Consider the following 26,945-nt stretch of genomic DNA (forward strand, 5'->3'; position numbering starts at 1 on the left):
GTGGAGCATAGGAATCCACTTAAAAAAAAAACAAAAAACAAAAGTAGCTCTCAGTAAATTTCATTTGAAACAAAAAGTTGCAATGCATTTGTTTTTCTACTTATTGCACTGGCTCATCATGTTTTTCTTTTTCATTTCCATTCAACTGTACAAGTATGGGTAGTAAATGCATTAGACTTGTCCTGCATTGGCAATAGTAGTGGCACCTGTAATATCTGGAGATGCAGATCTTGGAGATTAAGGGTATCTGGGTTCCAGATTCCTCAAGAATTCTAATAAACTATTGGAATGGGTGGCTCAGTTTACCAGTGTAATATTATGCTAGTCTTTAATGCCTTCTGAGTCGGTGACTAAGAATGAGCATGCAGATTAGGTATCCTGACTTCAGTCTGCCTAAATTAGCTGCATGCTTGGCACATGTTCACATACAGTTGAAGCCAAAAGATCAGCATGACAGTCAGGCAGCCTGCCTTTTTATAAAATGAGGTCAGTAATTATTGCTGTATAGGTCAACTGTAAAGCCGCCTTTCAGACATAGATGCTTTCCTAGTCTGGTGTACACTCTTGAGAGACAGAGCCTGCTTGCTTTAATGTGTAAGCCTCTTAATCAGCTGATGCAAAATAACTCTTAATGTCAGGGGCCCCTTCGACAGCCTTCTCCTGTAGTAAATATTTTTGTAGTGGCATACTCAGATTTTTCAGGCTATTCAGTCTGTGCTCTGCCCTGTTGGAAGCTGAATGTCATGATAGTGCAGACTTAAGCTGCAGCAGCCCTGTTCCACAGCACCTGCTATTGACTCCTTCTGTAAGGCTGACTCGTGCCACATGAGGAGAATGAGACACATTAGGGCCATAGAGTCAGGACCTGAGATTGTGAAATGGTGGCAATATGTGTCAGCTCAGCTAACTAGCAACAGTCTCTGCTGTCAAAAAGGAAGGAGACCACATTGCTAGCTGGCAAAATGAGCTGAATAACATATGAAATGAATGTCACCCATAAAGGTGTCAGAAAGTAGAGCAATAACATTAGGCCCAAGGATGGAGGACCTAATGCTGCGTACTCACCACCCGACTGGTCCTGTCACATCCCCTTGATGATGATGTTGTTAGCGACACCTATTCCTTCCGGCGGGAATGCCCGACATCACACGACTTTACACGTCGAGAGCAAACGAGACTTCACGCAATCGTGGTACTTTGCACAGGAGTCATATGGGATCTTAGATATCCGATCCGCCATGACAGTCACTATTGCGGCATGATGCTAAGCGATGTTCGCATGGTCGTGCGCCTGTAACCACGTTATTATATCACGGAAACGACTGCTCGGCGCTCAAAGCATCATCAGCCTTCGGGAAATCGTGACATGGGTACATAGCTTGAGACAAAGTGTGGAGCAGTGAGAGCAGTAGCACTGTGTGACCTCTGGACAGATATCACCAAGGAGACCACATTGCTTGTTGGCAGCATGAGCTGGGCGAACTGCACCGGTAATGCCGCCAGAACTGTATATACAAGTTGCGTCAATGGAGTGCTGATGCTCAAAGATGGTGGCAGCAGCAGGAAGAGGCAGTGGGCCCTGAGATGGATCATAGGCAGCATTGCTAGCTGGCAGTGTGAGCTGGGAGGACTGCATTGGTATTGCAACCCTGAAGTCACTGGCTTAACAATAGGGCCTGCAGTCCCTGGGGCCCGCTTGGGGCTGTTTTGGGGGGCTGGAGAGGTCGCAGCATGAGGGGAAAGCCATGCTGCACTTCGGCAGGGAGGGGGGAAATCGCGTCAGACACTAGAGGGAGAAACATCCGCGCTGGAGCGCACGGAAGGTATGTATCTGCCGCTACCCGACACCAGCATACACAAACTATTCAATGCTGAAGGGGAGCGAAAGAGGGGAGAGCCAGAGGTGAGGGAGGGGGGGGTCCGCCCCCCTCCCCGCCGAAGTGCAGCATGGCTTTCCCCTCATGCTGCGACCCCTCCAGCCCCCCAAAACGGACCCGGGGGGGCGCTCAGTATTCCTGCAGGGGGGCCCGGTGGGTCCTTGTTACGCCCCTGCCTGAAGTGTACATACAAGTTGTGTCAGTCAAGTACTGATGCTGAAAGGTGGCAGCAGGAGGAGATGGTGGGTCCTGAGACGGAACGTGGACTGCATTGCTAGATGGTAGCATAAGCTGGGTGGGCTGCATCAGCAATGCTACCCAGAAGTGTACATCCAGGTTGCACTAATGGAGTTCAGTGATGACAGATTAATACTACATGCTGTAAGTAAAAGCTGCACAGAAAAAAGTTCTTAACAGTGCAATTTACTTGATGCATATGTGCCTCTTATATGTATGTTGATGCATGTATTTTAAATGTACAATTTTCTTTGTGATATTGCTTTTTTGATGGATATTTGAATAAAAAACAAAAGCAGTTCTAAGAGTTCTATCTACCATGAATAATGCTTACTAATGTTGAAAATAATTAACAAAGCCTTGTTTGGGAGCCAAACCTTATTGTGCTTGGCATAATATGTTCAGAATTTTAGATTTTTTTTTTAGTTTAGGTAATTAATAACAATGTGTGGCTGACAAGCCCATGTTATGCCTTGTAGGCATGTCAATGGCCTGGGTGAGTCATGACTGTCAGGAGATTGTCAAGGCTAGGTGCCTGTTGATTTCAGCTGCATTCAAATTATACAGTTATAAATAGGTTTTGAAAAGTGATTGATTTCTGGAACTAAGCTAGGACATAGATTGTACTCTTATTCCGCCTTTCCTGTTTCAGTTTGTCAGCACCCACCCTGCTGTAGTAACCAGAAGCTATAACATTTGGGTGTGTAGGGTGTACTTGTCAGTCATACTTTTTATTGCGCTTCTAGCTCATGCTTACATTTCAGCTGGAACAAATTTTATAGTCTTAACGTTAAATGATGCAATAAATGAGAAATGTTGATGAAATCTTGTGCTAACTGAAGTAGACAATTTGCTTGTTGCCTGAACAGACCTTCACATCTTGTCTAAAATAAAGATGGTAAGATCTCTCATTCTCTCTTTTCCATACAGTTTACTTTATACATTTTATATATAAATTTTAGTACAAGACTTACATTATTATCTAAACATTGTGAAAGAAATAAAACACAAATCTTTCAACAGCTATGCGAAAACCTATTACGGTGCTTAATAAAAATCACAGCTGGTGTAACAAACAAACTAGGATGTGAGCAAAACAAGAAATCTTGCCTTCCAATATTTCTGTCAGTACAGTGTCTGTGTGCAGGAGTACGCATTGAACGTGCTTTATAAATAATCCAAGTTTTTCAACTCTTAAAGTGTACCCGAGCCAAAGCTTGTGTACAAAATGACATACTTACCTAAGGAGAGGGAAGCCTCTGGATCCTAATGAGCCTTCCCTCGGCGTCCTCCGGCCCCACGTCACCAAGCACGGACTCCCCAAACATTGCCAACAAGTGCTTGTCAGTAATCTGATCTATATATTGTTTTTTCGCCACAAATTATGCTTTCTTTGGGTGGTAGTTTTTGCTCTGAATTATTTTATTTTATATGCATTGTAAAGGGAATAATAAGGAAAAAAGAAAAAAAATGATTATTTCTCAGTTTTCAGCCATTATAGTTTTAAAATAAAATGTGCTTTGGTACATAAAACCCACACATCTTATTTGCCCATTTGTCAGGTTTATTACAACGTTTAAATTGTGTCCCTAGTACAATGTATGGTGATAATATTTTAACTGGAAATGAAGGAGCATTTTTCCATTTAGGGATTTTTAATACTTTCACTTATTACAAGAACTTTTTTGAAAAAATATACTCCTGACATCCGTATTACAAATGTCCCTAAGGTAACTATTTATGTTAAAAAAATTAAATGATGCAATTTTTTTATTTATTTTTTTAACAAGTGTTTTATTTCTGTAACTGTGGGGCAGGGATGGAAGGGGTTAAAAGTAATAAAATAATAAAAAAATAAATAAACTTGCTATGGCAAACAGTATAGTGGCATAAATATGTGTATTTTACTTTTTGGCCACAAGATGGTGCTATTGAGACCGTGTTTCTATCAATAGAACACAGCCGAACACGGAAGTGCCGGGTCTCAGAGCTTATGCGACGTTAACAAACACGGGAACGGTGATCGGGATTGAGAATCAAAAGATTCTCACAACCTGATCACAGATGGAGGGGGCTGCGACGGTGGATCGGCGGAAAACAGCGCGGGGATCGTGAACGCGACGGTAAGGCAGTAGTACGCATATCTACCCCCCTGATCCGCACGTAAAGTTTAAAGAGGCGTGGATATACGTACCAAGGATCCTAAAGTGGTTAAATATATATGTCATTAATTTGTCTACTGATGTTTGGGCATGTATGTGTATGCAGACCTATGGATGCACATATAAAACACATGGATATTTAGATAATGAGGTACAGACATCTTGAACTATTCATCTATACATTGTGCACAAATGAAATAGTAACATGTTGAAACCAAATATGTGACCTTTAATTCACCCTAAGTTCATTTAGCCTTTCCTTTTGGTGTAGTTGGGCCTTTTTTTAGATGGCTGAATTGTGCATCCTATCTACAGGTGAAACTTGGAAAAATTAGAATATTGTGCAAAAGTCCATTTATTTCAGTAATTCAAATTAAAAGGTAAAACTAATATATGAAATAGACTAATTACATGCAAAGCAAGATATTTCAAGTCTTTATTTGTTATCATTTTGATGATTATGGCTTACAGCTTGTGAAAACCCTACAATCAAAATCTCAGACCATTAGAATATTGTGATCATTTTCAATATTCTAGGCTCAAAGTGTCAGACTCTAATCAGCCAATTAATTCAAAACACCTGCAAAGGTTTCCTAGTTCTTATATTAGTTTCACATTGTAAGTTGAATTACTGAAATAAATGGACTTTTCCAAGATATTCTAATTTTTCGAGTTTCACCTTTATAGCATTGTCCCATGAAAAGATTTCATTTTATGAAAATGTGAGAGGTGTACTCACTTTTTTGAGATACTATATAAATTGCTTATTTGTTTAGGCCTTTGGGGAAACAACGAAGTTATGGCCAATGTTGATAATGCTTACCCTTAATTTATCTTTAGCTCTGAGGAGAGTCAGGTGATTGGCTGAACAGCCACTGGAAACATTGAGGGAGAATGGGTGGTACTTATACATCAGAATGAGAAGATGATTGGTGATTCGATAAACCACTTATTTAGAAACATTTGATCCTTGGCTACTGATATTAAAGCCTTAGTTCAACCTCTACCACAGATGGCAGAACTGCTTGCTTGTTGAGCAGCTCAGCTGCCCATCTGCCAGCCACAAGCGCCATTGACTAAAATTACATGCAGCCAAATGGCAGCATTCAGTGTTAACGGCATCAAAAAAAGGTCTCAAAAGTAAAAAAATAACTTCTGAGCATGGTGCAACTACATGGGGGCCACCTGTCCACCGCCTGTGCAGAGCACTAGCAAGAGCATGCTGGGGGACAGGAGTAGCAGGTGACAAATTAATTGCCTTTTGCTGCTGAGCTAAGATTCGAACATTATTCAAGTTCTCAAAACCTACATCAAAGGCAACAGCCTTACCAGTACACTATCTACTGAACCTAGGTCTTTAACTACTTGCCGACTGCTCCACGCCAATTGGTGTGAGCAGTGCAGCAGCCCCAGGACCGCTCCACGCCGATTGGCATTAACGGACGTTTATGGGGCTAGTAGGAGATCGCGCGCACGGGAGACTGTTAGATGGCAAAACTGCCGTCTAAATACTTTGTACAGCGCTCCGATCTGCAGCAGCTCTGTACTGGGGACAGCCGTTTGACAAGGCTGTCCCCCTGGGACACAGGAAAGCGATCCGCTGTGATAGGCTGAAGCCTATCACAGCTAATCGTGCTGATAGGCTGGCCAGGGGAGGGAGGGAAGTAAAAAAACACGACATTTTATTTAAAAGTAATAAAAATAAATATTTATTAAAAAAAACAACATTGGGGGAGCGTTCAGACCCCACCAACAGAGAGCTCTGTTGGTGGGGAGAGAAGGGGGGGTATCACCTGTGTGCTGAGTTTTACAGCCCTGCAGCTTGGCCTTAAAGGGACACTTAAGTCAAACAAAAAAAATGAGTTTTACTCACCTAGGGCTTCCAATAGCCCCCTGCAGCTGTCCGATGCCCTCGCCGTCTCCCTCCGATCCTCCTGGCCCCGCCGGCAGCCACTTCCTGTTTCGTTGACAGGAGCTGACAGGCTGGGGACGCCAGTGATTTTTCGCGTTCCTGGCCACAATAGCGCCATCTATGCTGCTATAGCATATATCATATACCATATAGCAGCATAGAGGGTGCTAATGTGTCTGGGAACGTGAAGAATCACTCGCGTCCCCAGCCTGTCAGCTCCTGTCACCAAAACAGGAAGTGGCTGCCGGCGGGGCCAGGAGGATCGGAGGGAGACGGTGAGGGCACCGGACAGCTGCAGGGGGCTATTGGAAGCCCTGGGTGAGTAAAACTCATTTTTTTTTGTTTGACTTAAGTGTCCCTTTAAAGCTGCAGTGGCATATTTAACTAAAATTGGCCTGATCTTTAGGGGGGTTAACACTGCGGTCCTCAAGTGGTTAACCATTTAAGCCACCTGGATGTGATTGTCACATCCAGGCGGCTGTAGCACGCCCACGTGCTCCCGTGCCGCCCGCCGTTAGTTCCCATTCATTGATCTAAGTTCCCGGTAGAAAGACCGACGGTTTCTCATCAGAAGCCGCAGTCTTTCTGACAAAAAACAAAAAAGTTTCCTCCATTCGGCTTCCTGGAAGCCGAGCACTTCGCTTCCAGGGCTAAAAAAAAAATCTCACTGTGGCCAAATAGTAAAGCTAAATCTACATACATTTTTAATAAAATAAACCCACATTATTACATTTAAAATTAACTGTTTACCTCCCACACTAAAAATTACCCAAATAAATTTTTTTATGAAAAAAAAAATTACTGTAAAAAAAAAACAAATCGTTACCTAAGGGTCTGAACTTTTTTAATATGCATGTCAAGAGGGTATATTACGGACATTTTTTAAATTATAAGCTTGTGAATAGTGATGGACACAAAACTGAAAAAATGCACCTTTATTTCCAAATAAAATATTGGCGCCATGAATTGTGATAGGGCACCATTTAAATGGTGTAATAACGGGACAAATGGGCAAATAAAATACATAGGTTTTAATTATGGTAGCGTGTATTATTTTAAACTGAGAAATAATGATTTTTTTCCATTTTTTTTCCTAATATTCCTCTGAAAATGCATTTAGAAAAAAATAATTCTTAGCAAAATGTACCACCCAAAGAAAGCCTAATTGGTGGCGGAAAAAACAAGATATAGATCAATTCATTGCGATAAGTAGTGATAAAGTTATTGGGAAATGAATGGGAGGTGATGCAGAAGTTGAAAAATACCCGCAGGCTGAAATGGTTAAATATCACATCTATAGTATTCAGTAAACATACTTCATGCAGTGCACATCTTACTTTTTTTTTATTTTTTTGAAGAGAAGGGCACGTTTACCGTATATACTCGCAAGCAAGCCGACCCCTCAACTTTTACCTGAAAAAACAGGAAAAAACTATTGACCCTCATATAAGCCAGGGGTAGGAAATGCTGTCCGTGTGATCCCCCCAGTGTGTCTCGGTATAGTTAGTATAGTGCCCAGTATGGGTAGGTGGTGCCTCAGTATAGCTAGTAAAGTGCCCAGTATAGCTAGTATAGTGCCCAGTATGGGTAGGTAGTGCCCCAGTATAGCTAGTATTGTGCCCAGTATAGCTAGTATCGTGCCCAGTATAGCTAGTATAGTGCCCCAGTATAGCTAACATAGGGCCCAGTATAGCTAGTATAGTGCCCCAGTATAGCTAGTATCGTGTCCAGTATAGCTAGTATCGTGCCCAGTATAGCTAGTATAGCGCCCAGTATAGCTAGTATAGCGCCCAGTATAGCTAGTATAGTGCCCAGTATAGCTAGTATAGTGCCCCAGTATAGCTAGTATCGTGCCCAGTATAGCTAGTATCGTGCCCAGTATAGCTAGTATAGCGCCCAGTATAGCTAGTATAGTGCCCCAGTATAGCTAGTATCGTGCCCAGTATAGCTAGTAATGTATGCAATAATTAATTGTACGTTTAGTACTAATGGTAAATAGATCATTAGTAACATAGAACACAGTCTCATTTGTATTTTCAGTTTAAGATCTGAATTTTTAAGGCTGGATTCTAAACAGGAGCCATGACAGTTTGATGTAAAATGAGCTTTATTCTGCTGCAAAACAACAGAAGTAATGCCCCTTTGAACTTCAGTACTAAAAGCTTATCAGCACTGTTTCATAAGCCATATAAAAGTATTTTGTCTTCTATGTACTTTTCAAGACATCTGGCTACATTGTGCTTTTGGTTTGACTGCCTCATTTGTATAGATAACAAATCTTTTTTTTTTTTTTTTTTAACACTTGCTGTTCAGGAACACAAAAAAGGATGGCAGACAATTTCCTTGTAGTTTATCTACCTATGTTTATCTCATAATGTCACTTCAGGGAACCTTATAAATGCCAAGTGGCATCTTACTACTTATAGCTTTGGAACTCAGCACTTCAAAAAGAATATAGATCCTGAGTCATTCTTTTTTTCTTATAAAAGATATCAATAGTATATATCAACAGGGGCGTAGCATTCAGTATAGCAACCATAGCGGTTGCTATGGGGCCCGTGGCAGACCTACGCCACAGGGGGCCCGTGTCCGAGGACTTTTTTTCTTAAATTATACAATGATGATGATGCCGGTTCGGGCCCATAATTTTAGAAGAGCGGGCCGCCGGGCCCTCCCCCGGCCCCCCTCCTCTGATAAGGTGGCTGGTGAGGAGGGGGACTACGTGGCGGCGCATTGATCCTCCCTGACAGCCGGGCCCGACACTTACTCTATAGTTCCGGCTTCCGGCCAGCCAGGGAGGAAGAAGGAGGACTCAGTCTCGGAGGAGTGATGACGTGCGACCAGGAGAGAGCGGACCGGCTGCAGTCACAGTGCCCCACTGCCTATCCTCAGCTCAGCGGCAGCCAGACAGTGTGCTGCAAACTAGTGCGATCGTCTGGACCGGAGCGGAGGAGGCGGAGCTGCCCTGGAGCGTCACTTGAGGAGGAGAGTGGAGCACCGACCTGACCCGACCCCACGCAAGCTGGCAAGCTGCAGGCAGCATAAGTATGTTGTGCCTCAGTCCCCACATAGCGATTATTTTCTGGTGAATGCTCCCACACATAACGATTATTTTCTGGTGAATGCTCCCCACATAACGATTATTTTCTGGTAAATGATCCCCACATAGCGATTATTTTCTGGTGAATGCTCTCCACATAACGATTATTTTATGGTGAATGCGCCCCACATAACGATTATTTTATGGTGAATGCTCCCCACATAGCGATTATTTTCTGGTGAATGCTCCACACATAGCGATTATTTTCTGGTGAATGCTCCCCACATAGCGATTATTTTCTGGTGAATGCTCCTCACATAACGATTATTTTATGGTGAATGCGCCCCACATAACGATTATTTTATGGTGAATGCTCCCCACATAGCGATTATTTTCTGGTGAATGCTCCCCACATAGCGATTATTTTCTGGTGAATGCTCCCAACATAGCGATTATTTTCTGGTGAATGCTCCCCACATAATGATTTTTTTTGGTGAATGCTCCCCATAACGATTATTTTCTGGTGACTGCTCCCTACATAGCGATTATTGTCTGGTGAATGCTCCCCAAATAGTGATTATTTTCTGGTGAATGCTCCCCACATAGCGATTATTTTCTGGTGAATGCTCCCCACATAACGATTATTTTCTGGTGAATGCTCCCCACATAGCGATTATTTTCTGGTGAATGTTCCCCACATAGCGATTATTTTCTGGTGACTGCTCCCCACTTAGCGATTATTTTCTGGTGACTGCTCCCCACACAGCGATTATTTTCTGGTGAATGCTGCGCACATAGCGATTATTTTCTGGTAAATGCTCCCCACATAGCGATATTTTCTGGAGAATGCTGCGCACAATGCGATTATTTCTGGTGAATGCTCCCCACATAGCAATTATTTTCTGGTGAATGCTGCGCACATAGCAATTATTTTCTGGTGATTTGGAGGGGTGTGGGAATGTTGGGGTGGAAGGTTCTGGAGGAATGTTTGGGTGGGAGGTCCGAGAGGTGCGTTGGGTTGGAAGGTCGTTGGGGGGGGGGCCCAATTTGCTATGGGGCCCAGTCATTTCTAGCTACGCCCCTGTATATCAATACATTCGTCCAGCACCATTGGTGTAGGTGCCCTGTACATTTAGATACAAATACTGTATAGTTTTAGGTAGAACAATTTGAGGCAACCTTGCAGTTGTTGAACAGAAATGGAGAGAAATATAACCGAAATTGTCATCACTATAAACTGGGTCATACAAAATTCATTTTTTGTTCATTGCTTCTTATTTTTAGGGCAGAATGTCAAATAATGCATCATTTTGTGTCTTGCAGGAATTTCTACATATGCTTATGGAACATTTTCCTGAACAACAAAAGTAAGTGATCTTTATAGACTATCTTGGTTATCTTGGTTATCCCTATTTATTGTCCAGCGCTGCGTAATATGTTGGCGCTTTATAAATACAATAAATAAATAAAATGAGATCTACAGAGATATAAATGGCTTCTGCAGTGCATGGTCATAACAGGCACACATGGCTTCTACAAAGCTACTGTGCTAGTTACAAAGAGTTTATTTCTCAACAGTAGGACAGCAGGAAGTCATGGTATCTTCTTTGTGCTGGGGAAGGAACTTTCACTTTCCAGCTACTGTATGCCTCGTCCATAAGGCCCACAGGCAATCTGTCCAGCCTGTAAGAGCACCTCCTAGTTTTAGCATTGGATGGCCATGAAATTTGTGGACATATAGGGGGACTTTTATCAATTGTATCTGAGATCAAATATTGGTAGGTTTTTAGAAATTGGTGCAAAATTGTCTCAGACATCTTAAGAAATCACTAAATAACGAAGATTCCTTTCTTAAACTGTTGTAAAATAGGAGGAGTTTCTCAGACAGTGCAGTTAGTGAGGGAAAGTGCTATTGCTGTGGTAACCAATACATCTGCTGTATTGATACAGAAAAGAGAAGTTAAAATAACATAAATATATTATGTATGGGTGATTATTTTAGGTTAACTGACAAGATGTAATGTAAATAAGTATATAATATAATAAAAATGTATTCGAACTGAAACAGTGGATCAATGCCCAGCACTGGAAGGGCTAAGCACAGAACAGCTTCACAGAACGCCTGGCAGCAGGGGGGGGGGGGGGGAGCATTTCACAAATTATATCTAGTCTGCAATGCACAAGTTGTGTAGAATTGCTAATAAGCACTTCTTAATCTGTGGCAGTTTAGGAATGGATTTGCACTTTTCTTAACTGTAGTGCAGTTCTAGAAATTCATGCTAAACTGCCGCTATTAAGCAGAATTTAGGAATATTCTTATTATCATGCAGAACTGTTCCTCCTGCTGGTTACAACTGTTTAAGAAGAAAAAATTGTAGGTAATGCTTTGATAAATCTGGTCCACAGTATGTACCAAACCATTAGTAGGGATGCGAATATCCTGTATTAGAAGTACAGGACACCTTTTCAGGGTGTCATTAGAAGCTAATGTCTCTTGGTAGAGTGAATATCACTGATCTAGTGGGGTACATACCCCATGATACAAATTCATTTTTGGAGCCTGCCAGAAACTCAACAGCTTTGACTTCGATCTAACAGAATCAACAGAAAGTGCATTTTATCGGCCCAGTTTCAACCTACATACCATTTTCATGAAATCTGCATGCAAGTCTGAGTTATTTACATCTCATTCTCCATCTTTACTAAGGCTTTAATAGTGTTTTCGTGACAATAACAACCCATATAGTTCTGATACTGGCAACTTATCACTGGTGACCCAGAAGGGTGGATGATGTACTTGTCATTGGAGTAGGGTGCAAAAATTGGTGGTGGTGTGGGAGATTTCAGCATCCTCTTGTAGAATAGCCCTCAATGTAAAACAAATAGAGATAAAAAGGCTTGGGGAGTGGGTAGGCATGTTCCTTTTCTTTAATTTTTTAATACAGTAAGAAAAATAAAAAAATTGTTTAATTATAGTGGTTAAACATAAATATTTAACCAAGTATTCTGAGAGGAGAGACATTTCTTTTCACTTATGTAGAGCATGTGAAAAACTTTTTCCTTTGCCATAATTTTTGAGGATAAATAATGTCTCTAACATCTAAAAATACTAATTAAATCTAATCAAAATATTTATTCAGCTCAGGACAGAACTACCTAATGGTGCCCATGCATGGTACAATTTTTTCATTTTTTTTCGATTAGATAATTTAGTTTGATTATTCCATTAGATCGAATTTAAACATTTTTCCGATGTCTGATCGGATTTTTATTGAAAAAAATGGATAATCGTTTGTTTAAAAAGATTCTTTTAAATTCGATCGGTTTGGCTGAAAAAACGGGAAAATCGAATGTTTTTACTGTACCTTGAATGGGCACCTTTATACAGAAAGGTTATCCTTGTCATTCTGTTTTCAACCATTTCGCAACTAAACACAACATGTTCCTGTAGGGTCTAAAGTTTTGTGTTACTGATACAATCAGGAAGAATTGGAGTGGTCAAAATAAAGTTGGATTTTTAAACGTAATACCCTACACCCAATAGACATGAATATTGTGTGCCTTCACCGCAAATACCCAGCTAGGCCCAATGGAATGTAAACTAAAAAATATTTTCATTGATTGAATTGGGTATTCTAAGTGAACACAGACAAGAATGAAATGAATTGTTTTGCTGGTCCACAGATTCTACATATGGGAACCAGCATTGTCCCATATATTAATGTTGTGCAATGCTGACCTACAGGGGTGGTCTGTAGTAGTGATAATATGGTCATGGCCTTGTGCTGCCTTTAACATGGCCCTACTCCTATGTGTCCATAGACTGACTGGGCATGTTCAAGGCCTTTCAGAGAACAGATGTGTTATCTAAACACACTGGATCATATATATTTATGTCTAAGACCTAGCGTGACCCCTGCCTCAACTATGAAATGTAAACTTGCTTTATATAGAAAACAGAGCGTCAAGCAGTTAAACAGAAGTGGAAATAAAATGTGTTTTGGTAAAAAAATAAAAGGACTTATTGTAAAGATGCTGAAAACTGTGAAATATGCAGTGGCTTTTTTATGATCTGCAACAACCACAAGCAATAAAAGCTAAACAAAGCGATTGTTAATTTATATTAGCTTTGAAAGGAAGTGTATGGTGGCTTTTCTCTTCATGTAGTTCCCCTTCTCCTTGAAGGAAGATGATGTCAGACAGATATATCCTACCATCCCTGCTCGCTCCAGGCCGGATGCTGTAAGAGAAACAGTTGACATGAGTTGTTAATTTTATGACTACAGATGAAAGTATAACGGAGCCTAACTTCCACTGGGACTGCAAAGATCACGGATATTTTAGTAGGTCAGTTTAGTTATTGAGCAGAAAAGAGCTGGCAGGCAGTATATGGTGCACTCTTTCAAACTGTGCACTTTCTATCGAACAAAAGAGGTTTGCTATTGACTTGGCTCAAAAATGTCAACAGATAATAATTGAAAATGTAATTTTGTTATACAGTATGTGAAAATACTGTGTTTAAAGGAAGCTAAGGATAAAATGAACATGGAAGGAGCTATTGGCATTGAAAAAAACTCCTTTTTAAAATGCTACTTTCTGCTGTTGTGTTGATCCTATGCTTTTAAAACCTTTAGTATATAACCCAGATTTGGTATGATAGGCATGGTCTCTGACTCTGCTGGTTGCATGCTTATTCCAAGTGAGTGGCCCAAAATCTATTGAAGTGAAAAGATCTAGCAATGATAGTTTTCCAACTTGCATTTTCCAATAAAAATAAAGGTGGCAGGCTTCATAGTCATTCACTTTCAGTTTTTAGGTCCCGCTGCATTCATGCACTGCATGCAGTGTGTTGCACGGTGCGACTTTTCAAGCGCAGTGCAGTGCGGCTGTTACAAAACGCAAGTTTGCAACAACTGTTAAAGCAGCCTAAGTCTCACCACAACTAAAGTCTAGTCTCTAACAGTATCCATTTTCTAAATGGCTCCGTATCCAAACAAGCAAAAAGACTGGTAAGTTTGTTCCTAGGCTCTAAACACCTTAGTGAATACACATGTGGCAATTTTTAATTTTGTTTCAAATCTATTTTTATGATTTAAAGTGATGAAAAAAATTGACTTAAAATTTAAAAAACAAAATAGCCCTGTTCAAGGAAATTTGGTCCTTTGATCAATAATAATTACACAATACGATTTAATGTATACCTGCTTGCCTTGTAAAAAAAAGTTTATCCCACAGCCCTTGGGTTTGCTTGAATGGCCTGGCTCTCTCTGTACCTTTTTCTTTCCAACTTTCTCTCTTGCCTCTTTGTACTTTTAAACTCAAACCCAAAGGACCATCTTGCCAGTCCTAGTGGAGTCACTCACTCAGAGAAGTAGCTGACTATAGCATCACTTTAGTGACATCACTTTATACTGTATAGCAGTATCGTCTTACATTTTTTAGAAACTTATGTATAGTGATAGCTCTATAGAAATATTTAGCAGAGTGATGTCTTTACTTTTGCCAATGAGATGTATATTTATACTGAGGAAGAAGGTCTAGAATACATAGAAGTAATGTTATTTGCATTTTGCCTTGTAAACTACTGTATTTGTAAGAAGCTTAGTAACACAGTTAGAATAGTCATTGTCATTGAAAAAAACTGATTGTTTCTGGCTCATTTCATTTGTAAACACATAGGACCAAATTTATGACAGCAGTTTCAAAGCTCTACAAGCTTCTTTGGTAGGGCTAACATAAATTAGAGGGCAAACCTGGACTGTGGTTTTTAAAACAATTGTCTTCTATTAAAGGGATGCTGAGCAGCGATTAAAAAATTAAATCAGGAGTTACCTGGGGTTTCCCCCAGCCCACCATAGCCAAGTGGTGAAACTATTGCAGTCCTCAGCTAGACCATATTAAAACATATCAGGGTTTGCTGAAAAGCCAGTAAATTAATATTTCAGTGATTGAAGTCTAAAGGGACCCACTAATGATACAAAATTAACTGAACAATCATACCAAATCTACATAATAGAGTGGTAGATTTAGTGAATACAGTATGAACAGATACTTTAGGTAGTACTCCATATTACATAGAAGTGGTAGGATTGTACAATCTAGATTGAATCATGGTAGGGCACCTAATGCCCCTGGTACACACCATGCAGCCCTCCATCAGATAGAAAGTCAAACAGATCATTTCCAATAGGATGGTGGGGGATCAGCAAAGACCCCCTCACGCTGTGTGAATTGCCGTTCTTTGTACCCCTCAGACAACAAACTATATATAGAAGCATCCACACTTGGACTACTTCTTATTTTAACATTTTTAAGTGACTTTAAGATATTTATCTGTACTGTGTACCCATAGGGCTGGTCTGTTAAGACCCTCAGTGTGCAATTATTATTTCCCTGGTACTCATTCGGCTAGTGGGTTGTTAATATTTATATTTATTAATATTTATCCAATACAACTATTGTTGCAAACCATGTATCAAGAACAGTCAATCGGCCCGATCCAATTAAGTTTTCTCCTTGGAGATTTTTTTTTAAATAACTTTTTTACTCAGCTATTGAAAAGGTACCCAGAGTAGGTGACAAAGTACTGTCAAAATTATTCTGAGTATTTACTTGCTTGCTGGTAGCTTAAAATGCATTTTATTTATAATGTGAAAATATCACCTAGGAGAAAACTTAGGAGAAACAGTGAATTGAATCAGGCCCAATGTGTTTTGTGAGCTAGAATGTAAATGTAAGAGATGGGTGGGAGTGGAGACACGGGGAGGGGGGCAGACAAATGGAGGAGGAGGGAGAGGAGATACACAGGGAGGGCAGACACACGGGGGACAGGGTGGGCACACTGGGGACAGAAGTTGAGAGAGAAAGGCACACACTGGAGACAGAAGATGACACACTGGGGACAGAGGGGGCCACACTGAGGACAGAAGGTGACACACTAGGGACACCAGTTGGGGAAAAACATGTACAAGACGCTCCTAGAACACTTCTACTAAGGTTTAGGATATTGTATATTTTTCCCTGCTTTTTGCCCTCTAACCCTGGGTGCATCTTATATTCCGGAGCATCTTATATGGCAGCAAATATGGTAACCATTTTCCACATCTTTGCCCTTTAACTAATAAGCAAAAGAATTGCGCTGATTCAGTGGAATTTTTTTAAACAGTTGTTAGTTTCAATTTTTGCAGTCAAAAACCTCTCCCACTTGACCTTTTCACTTTTGATTATCATGGACATTGCATGAAACTGGCCCCTTACATTTCCTACCGTAAATGAAGTCAGATTGAAGATAAACTTTAATGGAATAGCAGAATATGTTGTCTTTATATTTACAACAAAAACAGTACAACAGTATTACACAAAGTATTCAGTCATTCTATTAATGCTACATGCACACAGACATAGCTAAATCCATCTAGTTTATGTATTAGAAATCCATGTTGTAGCAGAAACTATTTTAAGAATAGAATAATGTAAACCAGAACATGTCTGTGTTTTTGAAACATGAGCTGGCTATTAGTAGTAAATAATGCTATAGTCCGCACTGAACCATTCTTTCCCTTAGCATGCAGAGGTCCTGTTTCTTATTCTGTTTCCTTCCGTGCTTTCACGTGTGCACTGTTATATATTTACACTCAGGACCAGGCTCTGTAACTACTTACCGGGACCCGTCATTGCCTAGGCCCGTTTTCCTACGTCGTGTTGCCAAGATATGCTTGCTCTGTTGCCAGCCTTAAGAATTTGTGGTTTTAATTTTACTGCTAGCTCTTTGTGGAAATTCTATTTCCATAATACACAGACATTGAATGGATGATCATTTCCTGAAAAGGAGAGAGTAGTGTTCCTTATTCAGTGAAAATGGTTTCGCTCATGTTATTCTTATGAGAGGAGGACTACAAATGTTTCTTTTTTAGGTAATGAACTACAAAGCTTGTCAACCTGTACATCCCATGCCAAAAACAAATGAAATTTTCAACAGTTTTCTATAAGAAGTTCTGCTTTTTGTTGCGAAAATTACAGGGGCTGTTTATAAAGAGGCAAAATCCAGATTTAACATACAGTCACCCCATCTCAGCATACATTGAACGGCAGGGTCCTCCTCCTTTTGTGTCCTACCTGATCTTGCACCTCCATTACTGTGAACCCATGCTATGCATTTGAGTGAACTCAACTTGCCTAATCTCCATGCTCCCCTCCAGTGACTGACTAAGCATTACCTTGTACTCATACTGTGCTGCATGATCTGGTTTTTCTTGCATTCCTGTATTGTCATTTTGCTGTATGTCACCCCAAATATTGTCTGTAACCTAAACTGATGCCCAGCGCTGCGTAATATGTTGGCGCTTTATAAATACAATAAATAAATAAATAAGTGGTTAGCACTTTAGCTTTGCAGCACAAGAGTCCCGGAAGATTGTATGTTCTCCACTTGCATGTGTGGGTTTTCTCTGAATGCTACGGTTTTTACCCACATTCCAAAAACATACTGGTAGATTGACTCTGCCCCCCTAAAACAACAGCCCTATATTTTGGTAACACCCATGAATTATGTGTTCCACCGAAAACTGATAATTTATATTATTGCCATTTATTTGTAAACGTGCCAACAAATTTTCTGCAGTGCCTTATGGAGAGCATAAATAAAACATCTAATCGTTATTCAGCAGGGCTAGCACTGTGAAGTTTGTACTTCACTTAAGGGCAGATTTCTTAGGGGCAGCCAATAAACATATGTTTGTGTTTGTTCTCATGTAAAAGAAAACTGAAGCACCTGGAGGTAAGCCACACAAATGCAAAAAACAAGATGTATTTCCACTCTTTGAAACTGCAGAAATTCTCTCCAACTTCCTGTATAATTGGTGCCCTCTGGGATCATAGTGGGCTGATCTCCTTAACCTGCACATGAGGAAGTGACCCTTTAATGTTATTTTAATTTTTGATATGGGGTTCAGGTACACTATAAACTCTAAGTCTATTTTAAACTTGACTTTTCGGTGTCTGTTTATGATTGAAAAGGGAGTACTTTTTTCAGGTGCTTGTTCCATGTTTCCCCCATAAAAACTATGGCTTGCCCTGGGAGGTTGCGAGAAAGAAAGTGAAAATGCAAGTTCTAATTTTTTTTCACAGTGCCCCATAGTGTTATATTACTGCTTCTTCTTTACCTTATTGAGTTGATTTTCCCCAGTTTCCTGCCTCAATATCTTCCCCATTGACAGTGTGTATATAAAATCCATATTTAAGAGTACAATGCTTCTTACACACTAAAGAGAGCCATACATCTAGCAATGATGGGCAGACTTGAACAAGAGACAAATCTCTCTCTCTGATCGATCCTGAGTAGAGAGCGATCTGTTGGCTGCCCATACACTGCAGGCCAATCCCTTATCAATTTCATGCTGAAATCGAGCAGGAATCGGCCTTATGACACCGCATCCACCACCTTGCTGGGCCAACTCTGTCCTGTCTAATATAAAATGTGTCTCCCCCCCCCCCCCCCCCCGTGCAAGATGTACTATACTTTACCTGTCTGTGTCCACTGCTTGCTCCGGACTCAGTCCTCCATCCATACCCACGTGGTTGCCGGAGTAACGTGGGCACCTCGTCTATGCCAATAACCACGTGGGATGCGTATGATATGACCCTTCCCTCCCCAATCAGCGGGGAGGGAAGGGTCGCGGGCGGGGAGCGTGGACTTAGAGGAGGCAGGGGAGCGGCGAGACTGACAAGTACAGATGTAAACAGCCGGCTGCGACACACTGCGTGTCGCCAGCACAGTGTATGATTTATGGGGGCATAGCAGAGCGCAGAGGGGGGCTGGGGGGAAGCAGTATAGCAACAGAGGATGGGTATTATATGCAGACCCAGCCTCTGTGTGCTAACAAGATTCTTAGAACCCACCTCGGGTTCTCTTTAAGTGGTTAGATAGATGGATGGATGGATGGATGGATGGATGGATGGATGGATGGATGGATGGATGGATGGATGGATGGATGGATGGATAGATAGATAGATAGAAAATAGATATTAGAATCTCTTTATAGTAAACGTCAAGGATACCTTGTCAAGTAGTTTACTATGTCAGAAGTTGACTATATCAGAATTAGTTATACATTGTATATTTATATAGGCCCCTGGTTCTGGATTTGGGGACTAAGCTTACTATAGCCAGAGGTTTACTATATCAGAGTTTATTATAACAAGATTCTACTGTATATCACAAAAGGTGCAGTTGTACACTGCATGAAATTTTACATCCAACCATTGTGGGAATGGGTAGAGTACTATAATGCACTACTATACTCACTTCAAATGCTGGGAGGGATGGGGGGGGATGGAAGCTGGACAGATACCTGCCAGCTCCTCATTAAAGGGCTCCGTCCCTATTTACTTTTAAACAGATTGGTTTCTTTCTCTCTCATATTCTTTTTTTTTTTTTATTTCTTTTTTTATTTTAAGGGCTAAAAGCAAGGCTCGAAGATCTAACTGTCTCACTGGCATCTGCTGATGATGTTTGTTATTTCGCTCCCATACAAAATAATGATAACCAAGCTTTTACCTTCCCTGCTGCCAAGAATGTTTGTCATAGCTACACTTAAAGTGGACCTGAAGATATGCCAAAAGAATATGTTCTCATACTGCACCTGTACGGGACGCTCCTAGCCATGGGAGCCCGTATGAGGATGCACGTGGCCAAGGCCACGCAGGCACAGTGGCCATATACTTGAAAGTTGGCGGTAAAGAAATAGAGCTGTCGTGGGCGACCGGAAATGGTGTGGACACAGGATGGCTGCAAGGGGCAGGCAGAAGCCCCAGGTAAGTGAAACTTCTTTTTTTTACATGTCTTCAGGTCCACTTTAAGTTTAGTAAAATTGAATTACCAAGGGTTGGAAAGAAAGTACAGTTTTTAGCGCTGGATTTTTGATAACGAGAAAAATAAAAAGAGCAGTGAAGTAGGATTGGCACTGTCTATACACAAGTTTATCTCATAATGCTATGTGCGACTAGTTAAAAATATTCACATTAACAAGCTTGTCTTCCTTATCCCTTGTCTTTTTGGCCATTATGATTGTAGATGTGCTGCACGTATTGGAACAGATATTTTTACCATGCAGAAGAAAAGCTGTCTTTTCCATGGGGTTAAATCTTTAAGATTACATGATCTTCTCAGTCTCCCCTCCATGTGACAGCACATTGTCTGACTTGCATATCTGTCTCTGAACATTGCCTATTCTTTTCATAAACTATCAAAACAAAATATCTCAACACTAATAAGATGTGGAGACCTGAGATATACATTTCTTGTCAGTTCCTAAAATATCCGGCGCTAGCTCACAAAGCTCTAGCAATGCTGTAGGAAAGGTTTCAGGATACTGGAGACAAGAGTTTAGTCCTGTCTGACAATAAACATGTCAGCTTTCATCCACGTGACATGTACACTCCATGCTATGACTGAAAATCTGTTGCAACCTTGAACATAAACTACAAAGGCTTTGTGATTAGTATCTAATCCAGCCCATACATAAATGTACTGTAGTTTACATTTAACTGGTAATCTATATCTAATTCTGCTCAGTCACACTTGTGATTTGCACATCCCCTCCTCCAGTGATGGACAAAGCCAACAGTGGGCCCTGTGTAGGGTGGTTCATGTGAGTGGGCGTGGTCATAACAAACAATGGGTGGATCCAAAAATTGTCAATAACATAAAAGTATGTGAATCTGGGTTACCTTCTGTAAGCACTGTATTAATGTAGCACATACATTCTACCTATTTATTATGCCTCATACATGACTGGGTCACAGCTCCTCATGCAGCAGTGTCACAGATGAAAACTTGTTAAAATAGAAATGGTCAGAAAACTACCATACTATTGTTTTTTTATCATCATTTATATACAGCACAGATATCTTCTACAGTGATTTTTACAGAGTACATAGTCATGTCGTTTATCATCCTCAGAAGAGCTCACAATCTAATCTCACCATAGTCATAGTCTAATGTCCTTCCATATTATTATTATTATGTATTTATATAGCATTGACCTCTTCTGCAGCACAGTACATAGTCATGTCACTGACTGTCCTCAGAGGAGTTCACAATATGCCGACATATACACAAACCTAGAGGATAATCTGGGCGTTACTGTTATGGAACTGCATGGGCCCCAGAGAACATAGGGCCCCTGTGCAGCCACACGAGCCTATGTCAGCCACTGCCCTCTGCATTATACAAGAAAAAGATTGTAATACCATGAATTCAGCATCCCTCCTGCCATTGAATAAAATCCCCACATACCGTAGTTTATTGTTTGATAGCTTCAGTTCTAAGATCATGATTACACACACACACCCTGTTGCCTGGATTATGTTAGATTAACATTACTGTGCACCATCCAGTCAACTTACAGTGCTAGCTCTAGCATTTTTAGTTTGATTCCATTGTGCACAGGAATTTATGAGTTTATACATGTACACTAGCAGTCATTTACAATGCAAATCATAATTTTGAAAATAATAGATAACTGAACTAGAGCATCAGTGATCTGTATCTCTTTGGGGTAAGCATATACAGGGCAGTACTTATGTCAGATTCAATCACTTTGAACAAATCTGTCTGTGGTATGGTATGTTGACCCCTACAAGTCCAATGGTTCTTGAACAGTTCATCTTACATTATAGAGCATGATGGAGCGGTATAAAACTAGAAATTGGTTTAAAAGGTTCTTTGGTGATCTCTCAAAGTCAGATGGAGAATACAAGAATATCTCTACTTAGGTCTTTTGAGGAACTGTCCTCTTCCCGAGTCACTCTCAAAAACTTTTGACCAAAAACTCCAGCATAGTGGAACATTGAGAATACTAAAAAAAATAGAAGGTTCAAAAAGTGATAAAGAGAAATGTTGATCATTCTCTGCTTCTCCAGACCTTCTTGTCACTGAGGATCAATGGCTTAGCACATTCCTGGATCCACTCTTACCTACCTGGATCTACTCTTCACTGTCTCCTACTACAAAAATAACTCAAAAAACAAAAAAAAAACACTCAAGGCTCCGTCCTGTGCCTGCGCAGTACGCCGTGGACAACGTGGGCTTGATTGACAGTGGCGCTTCATGCAGACGCAGTGAGGATGACCTCGAGGTCGTCCTCTGCACCGTGCAGTGACCCCGGGCCGGAGGCTGTGAACTGAGCTGTCAGCGTGGGACAGACAGCTGCGAGGGGCTGGAGAAAGCCCCAGGTAAGTAAATCGGATTTACATTATTTTGCCTGATGATTCCTTTAAGCATTGCCATCACTACCTGACAGTCCTGTTGATCTCCTGAAACAAGCATGTGGATCTGAAACAAACGTGGTTAATCCAGTCAGTCTTGAGTCAGAGCACCTGATCTGGATGCTTGTTCAGGGCTTATCACTAAAAGTATTAGAGGCTTAGCAGTCCTGTTGATCTTCTGGCATCAGTCACAACTCTGAAACAAACGTGGCTAATCCAGTCAGACTTGAGTCAGAGCACCTGATCTGCATGTTTGTTGAAGGTTTATAGCTAAAAGTATTTGCAGGACAGCCAGGCAACCTGCATTGTATTAAAGAGACACTGAAGCGAAAAAAAAATGATGATATTATGATTTGTATGTGTAGTACAGCTAAGAAAAAAAACATTAAGATCATAGACATCAGTCTAATTGTTTCCAGCGCAGGAAGAGTTGAGAAACTCCAGTTGTTATCTCTATGCAAAAAAGCTATTAAGCTCTCCAACTAACTTAGTCCTGGAGAGGGCTGTTATCTGACTTTTATTATCTGAACTGTAATTGAACTGTTTACTTTTCCTCTAGCAGAGAAGAGTTTATTACTTCACAGACTGCTCTGAAAAACTCATTTTGAATGCTGAGTGTTGTGTAATCTGGACATATTATAGAGTGATGCAATGTTAGAAAAAACACTATATACCTGAAAATAAAAATATGAGAATATTTTCTTTGCTGCTAATCTTCTAGTAATTATTCATAGTACACAACCAATTCATTATATCATATATTTTTTTTTCGCTTCAGTGTCTCTTTAAAGGAAATAAATATGGCAGCATCCATATCACCCTCGCTTCAGCTCCCTTGAAAGATGTAAAGAAGGCATACATATGCATAAAAATGTGCATAATCCTGCATCAACTCGGAATTATTAGCATCTCCTCGACCATCTTTTTTTAAAAGTAACACTGGCTGTCTCTCTCTTCAGTATCCAATTACCCATTTTTCTATATAGGTCATAATGTATTTAAAATACTGGCGCATAAGTTTTGTCATTTTTGTTTCTCTTGCAGACAAGGCCTGTCTGTAGAACTTATCTACAAAATCTGGCTTGACATACCTGGTATGCCACAGGTAAGTGATAAATATTGCATATGTTACTTCAATGGTATTGCTTTATTTTATGAAAGCTCCTGACACAAAATCTAGATAGAATTTTAAGTTTAGGGACTCTACTACTTTAGTGAGAAATAGTTTTCTTCATATGACAATATCAGCAGGCGACTAGCTAGTTTGGGAAATGTTAGCCTGATTTTCATGTTTGCAGAGGTTTGAATAGGGTCATATTTCTCAGGTGGTATAGACAGTCCAGTCGTCCCTACAGGTAAATGGTCTCCAATTACCTGCCTAGTGACACTGTAACCACTTTTTCAGCTTTTCATATTAAGGTAACGTAACATAACCTCCCTCTATTGTTATTAGTTTGTGGATGGTGTACATTTAAACATCAAATAACTGGCTATTTAGCCACATTCTTTGTTTATAAGGCTTTCTCATATGTCAGCTAAACCTGTCAGGTTGTTTTGTTTTACCACACTATACCAATTGATACAGTATACTTACTCAGATAATCTCTTGCAGGACATTACAAACCACTCTAGCTTAATCTATTTTATTGTTTTGTAGATGTTTTAAATTTGTTTATGCAACTCTTTTTCATACTATAAATCGACTACTTGGTCAGTGTCTGAACAGGCAGTTCATATAGTGAGTAACTAGCTCATTATAGAGAAGCTGTTAGTAAATTGTGTGACTGACGTGCACTTGGTCAATTTAATTGTAATAGATCTAAAAATTCTGTTTTGTTTAGCAGTGCCAGTGCATACAAAACCACTATAGCGAAAAATTTTACCACTTCAGGTTGTGAGGTTTTTACCTCTTAAAGGGGAACTTCAGCCTAAACAAAAATACTGTCATTAAGTTACATTAGTTATGTTAATTAGAATAGATAGGTAATATAATTTTTTACCCACCCTGTTTTAAAATAACAGGCAAATGTTTGTGATTCATGGGGGCTGCCATCTTTGTCATGGGGGCAGACATCTTTTTGGTTGAAAGGAGGTGACAAGGAGCAGGAGACACAGTTCCAACTATCCTGTGTCCTGATAACCCTCCCAGCTGCACACGCTAGGCTTCAAATGTCAAATTGAAAATGTAAAATAAAAAAATTAGCACCAAAACAGCAGAATGAGAGCAACAACATCAGCAATCCCATCATGCTTTGCACAGCATCAGGGAAAAAAAGCCCGGGCAGTTTTTTTTCTGTACAGCTAAAAATGAGGTTTGTATAAGAGAAACAACGTTCTGATGCTGTGAAACTGTTAAAGAAACACCAGGCCTTTTCAGTGCTGCTGAGTCGATTTTTAGTCCGGAGGTTCACTTTAAAGGATACCAGAGCTAAACGATTTATTAAAAACGGGGGAAGGAGCAGGCGTGCGCATCCACAGAGCGCTTCTGGCTGCACCCGCCTACACACTACCACCCGACCCGTGTGTCCTGGACTGAGCTGCGCCGGCGATTTAGGATACAGAGAACAGGGGAATGGTGAGCATGAGGACTGCATCTAATACATGCCTGGTCCCCCGGCTTTAATAAATTGTTCGGCTCTGGTATCCTTTAAGATTCCTGACAATTTTGGCATTTCAACTGTGTCGCTATTGATACAGCAATTACTTTATACTTATGCCATCAAACTTTATATGTATGCCATCAAAGTGATATATGTATATGTTGTTTTTTTTAGGATAACATAGACTTTCTTTGGGAAATATTTTTTTTCCAAGAACTGTTTAGTCAGAACTGTTTAACCACTTTACCCCCACAGGTGCGGATATCTCCGCCACTTTTTCCACCATGTCAACACCAGCTGCGCTCCTGTGCTCGTGCACGGCGCTGGCCGCTCGCCCGGAGATCAATGAACGGGAAAAAACGTTCCCGTTCGTTGATCTAAGCCCCCCACAATGATCAGCTGCTTCTATGAGAAGCAGCGCGATCATTGTGGAAAAAAAAAAGTTTCCCAGCCTCATTGCTCTTCCTGTAAGCGTACTTCCGATGCTTACAGGTTGCGTGAGCAAAAAGTTACTGTGGCCATCTTTTGGCCAAATGGTAAAACTACACCCTAAAGAATTTTTCATATGCAAATACATTCGTTTTACACTATAAATTAACTCATTACCTCCCACACTCCCCAATTTTTTTTCTTTTTGTAATAAAAAAAATTACAATAAAAGAAAATACATAGGTAAATAGTTACCTTAGGGACTGAACTTTTTAAATATTTGTCAAGAGGGAATAACACTGTTACTTTTTAAACTATGGGCTTGTAATTAGGGATGGACGCAAAACTGAAAAAAAATGCACCTTTATTTCCAAATAAAAATATTGGCGCCAAACATTGTGATAGGGACATCATTTAAACAGTTTTATAACTGGGACAAATGGGTAAACCCATTTCATGGGTTTTAATTACAGTAGCATGCATTATTTAAAAACTATAATGGCCAAAAACTGAAAACTAATTCCTATTTTCCCATTAAACACATTTAGAATAAAATAATTCTTGGCATAAAGAAAGCCTAATTGGTGGCGAAAAACACAAGATATAGTTCATTTCATTCTGATAAGTAATGATAAAGTTATAGACGAATAAATAAAAGGAGCGCTGAAAGTGAAAATTACTCTGGTGTTTCAGGGGTAAAACCCCTCAGTTGTAAAGTGGTTAATGATATAGTCACTCTACACAGCAAAAATAGGCGTAAATGCAGACAGTACAAGTTTTTTCATATTTCACCCTTCCTATTTTTCACATGACAAGTGCAACAGTTATAATACACCTCAAAATATATTCTTTCTTTCTCAACTTTTTTGACACCACTTGGTTCACATTATATTATACAATGTGTGAACAAGTGTGCACGAGCAAGTGTGTGTATAGGCACGTGCATGCATGCATGTGATGGGGGCACACGGGCGCATGGAGCTGGAAGTTAGTGCAGAACGTGAGTCTCACAGCCAGGAACACTAAACTGGTTGTGAGACTCACGTCCAAAAACCACAAGTGGTTAAAATGCATGTATATGAAACTCACTCTAAATTAATTTTTCCCTTTGTAGCCATCACTTACAATAGATTGTAAAAATCTCTGACAGATCTGCCAGGTTTTGGACTAGTTCATCATGTCATGGGGGTATTCTCACGGTTTTCTTGCTTTTCAAAAGCACTTCTAGAGCATCAGTCGATCAGTCCTACTGCTAAAATAGTGTGCAAGTGAGTAGTAGGGAGGCTGGCAGGTATCTTTTTATAGAACCTTTCCAGGGAATGCTTTTGCAAAGAATAAAGGAAATACTGTAAGATTTTTACTACTTACAAAGGGCCTGATTCACAAAGTGGTGCTAACAGTTAGCACGCTGGTGAAAAGCCC

The 26,945-nt window shown here is 40.3% G+C and overlaps 1 protein-coding gene across 8 annotated transcripts in view; it reads left to right on the forward strand.

Annotated features, from left to right (window-relative positions):
• Window positions 1-26,945, forward strand: part of AOPEP (aminopeptidase O (putative)) — a 539,579-nt gene that overhangs the window by 278,314 nt on the left and 234,320 nt on the right. For all 8 annotated transcript variants that reach the window (XR_011020920.1, XM_068237287.1, XM_068237306.1 and 5 more), the window contains 2 exons: window positions 10,552-10,595; window positions 23,539-23,599. Coding sequence is in view for 7 of the 8 variants with exons in the window: in XM_068237287.1 (XP_068093388.1) it covers window positions 10,552-10,595; window positions 23,539-23,599 (105 nt within the window). In the remaining variant the exon portion in view is untranslated. The remainder of the gene's footprint in view (window positions 1-10,551; window positions 10,596-23,538; window positions 23,600-26,945) is intronic.

Source organism: Hyperolius riggenbachi, chromosome 1 (assembly GCF_040937935.1).
Source record: "Hyperolius riggenbachi isolate aHypRig1 chromosome 1, aHypRig1.pri, whole genome shotgun sequence".
NCBI classification, from domain to species: domain Eukaryota; kingdom Metazoa; phylum Chordata; class Amphibia; order Anura; family Hyperoliidae; genus Hyperolius; species Hyperolius riggenbachi.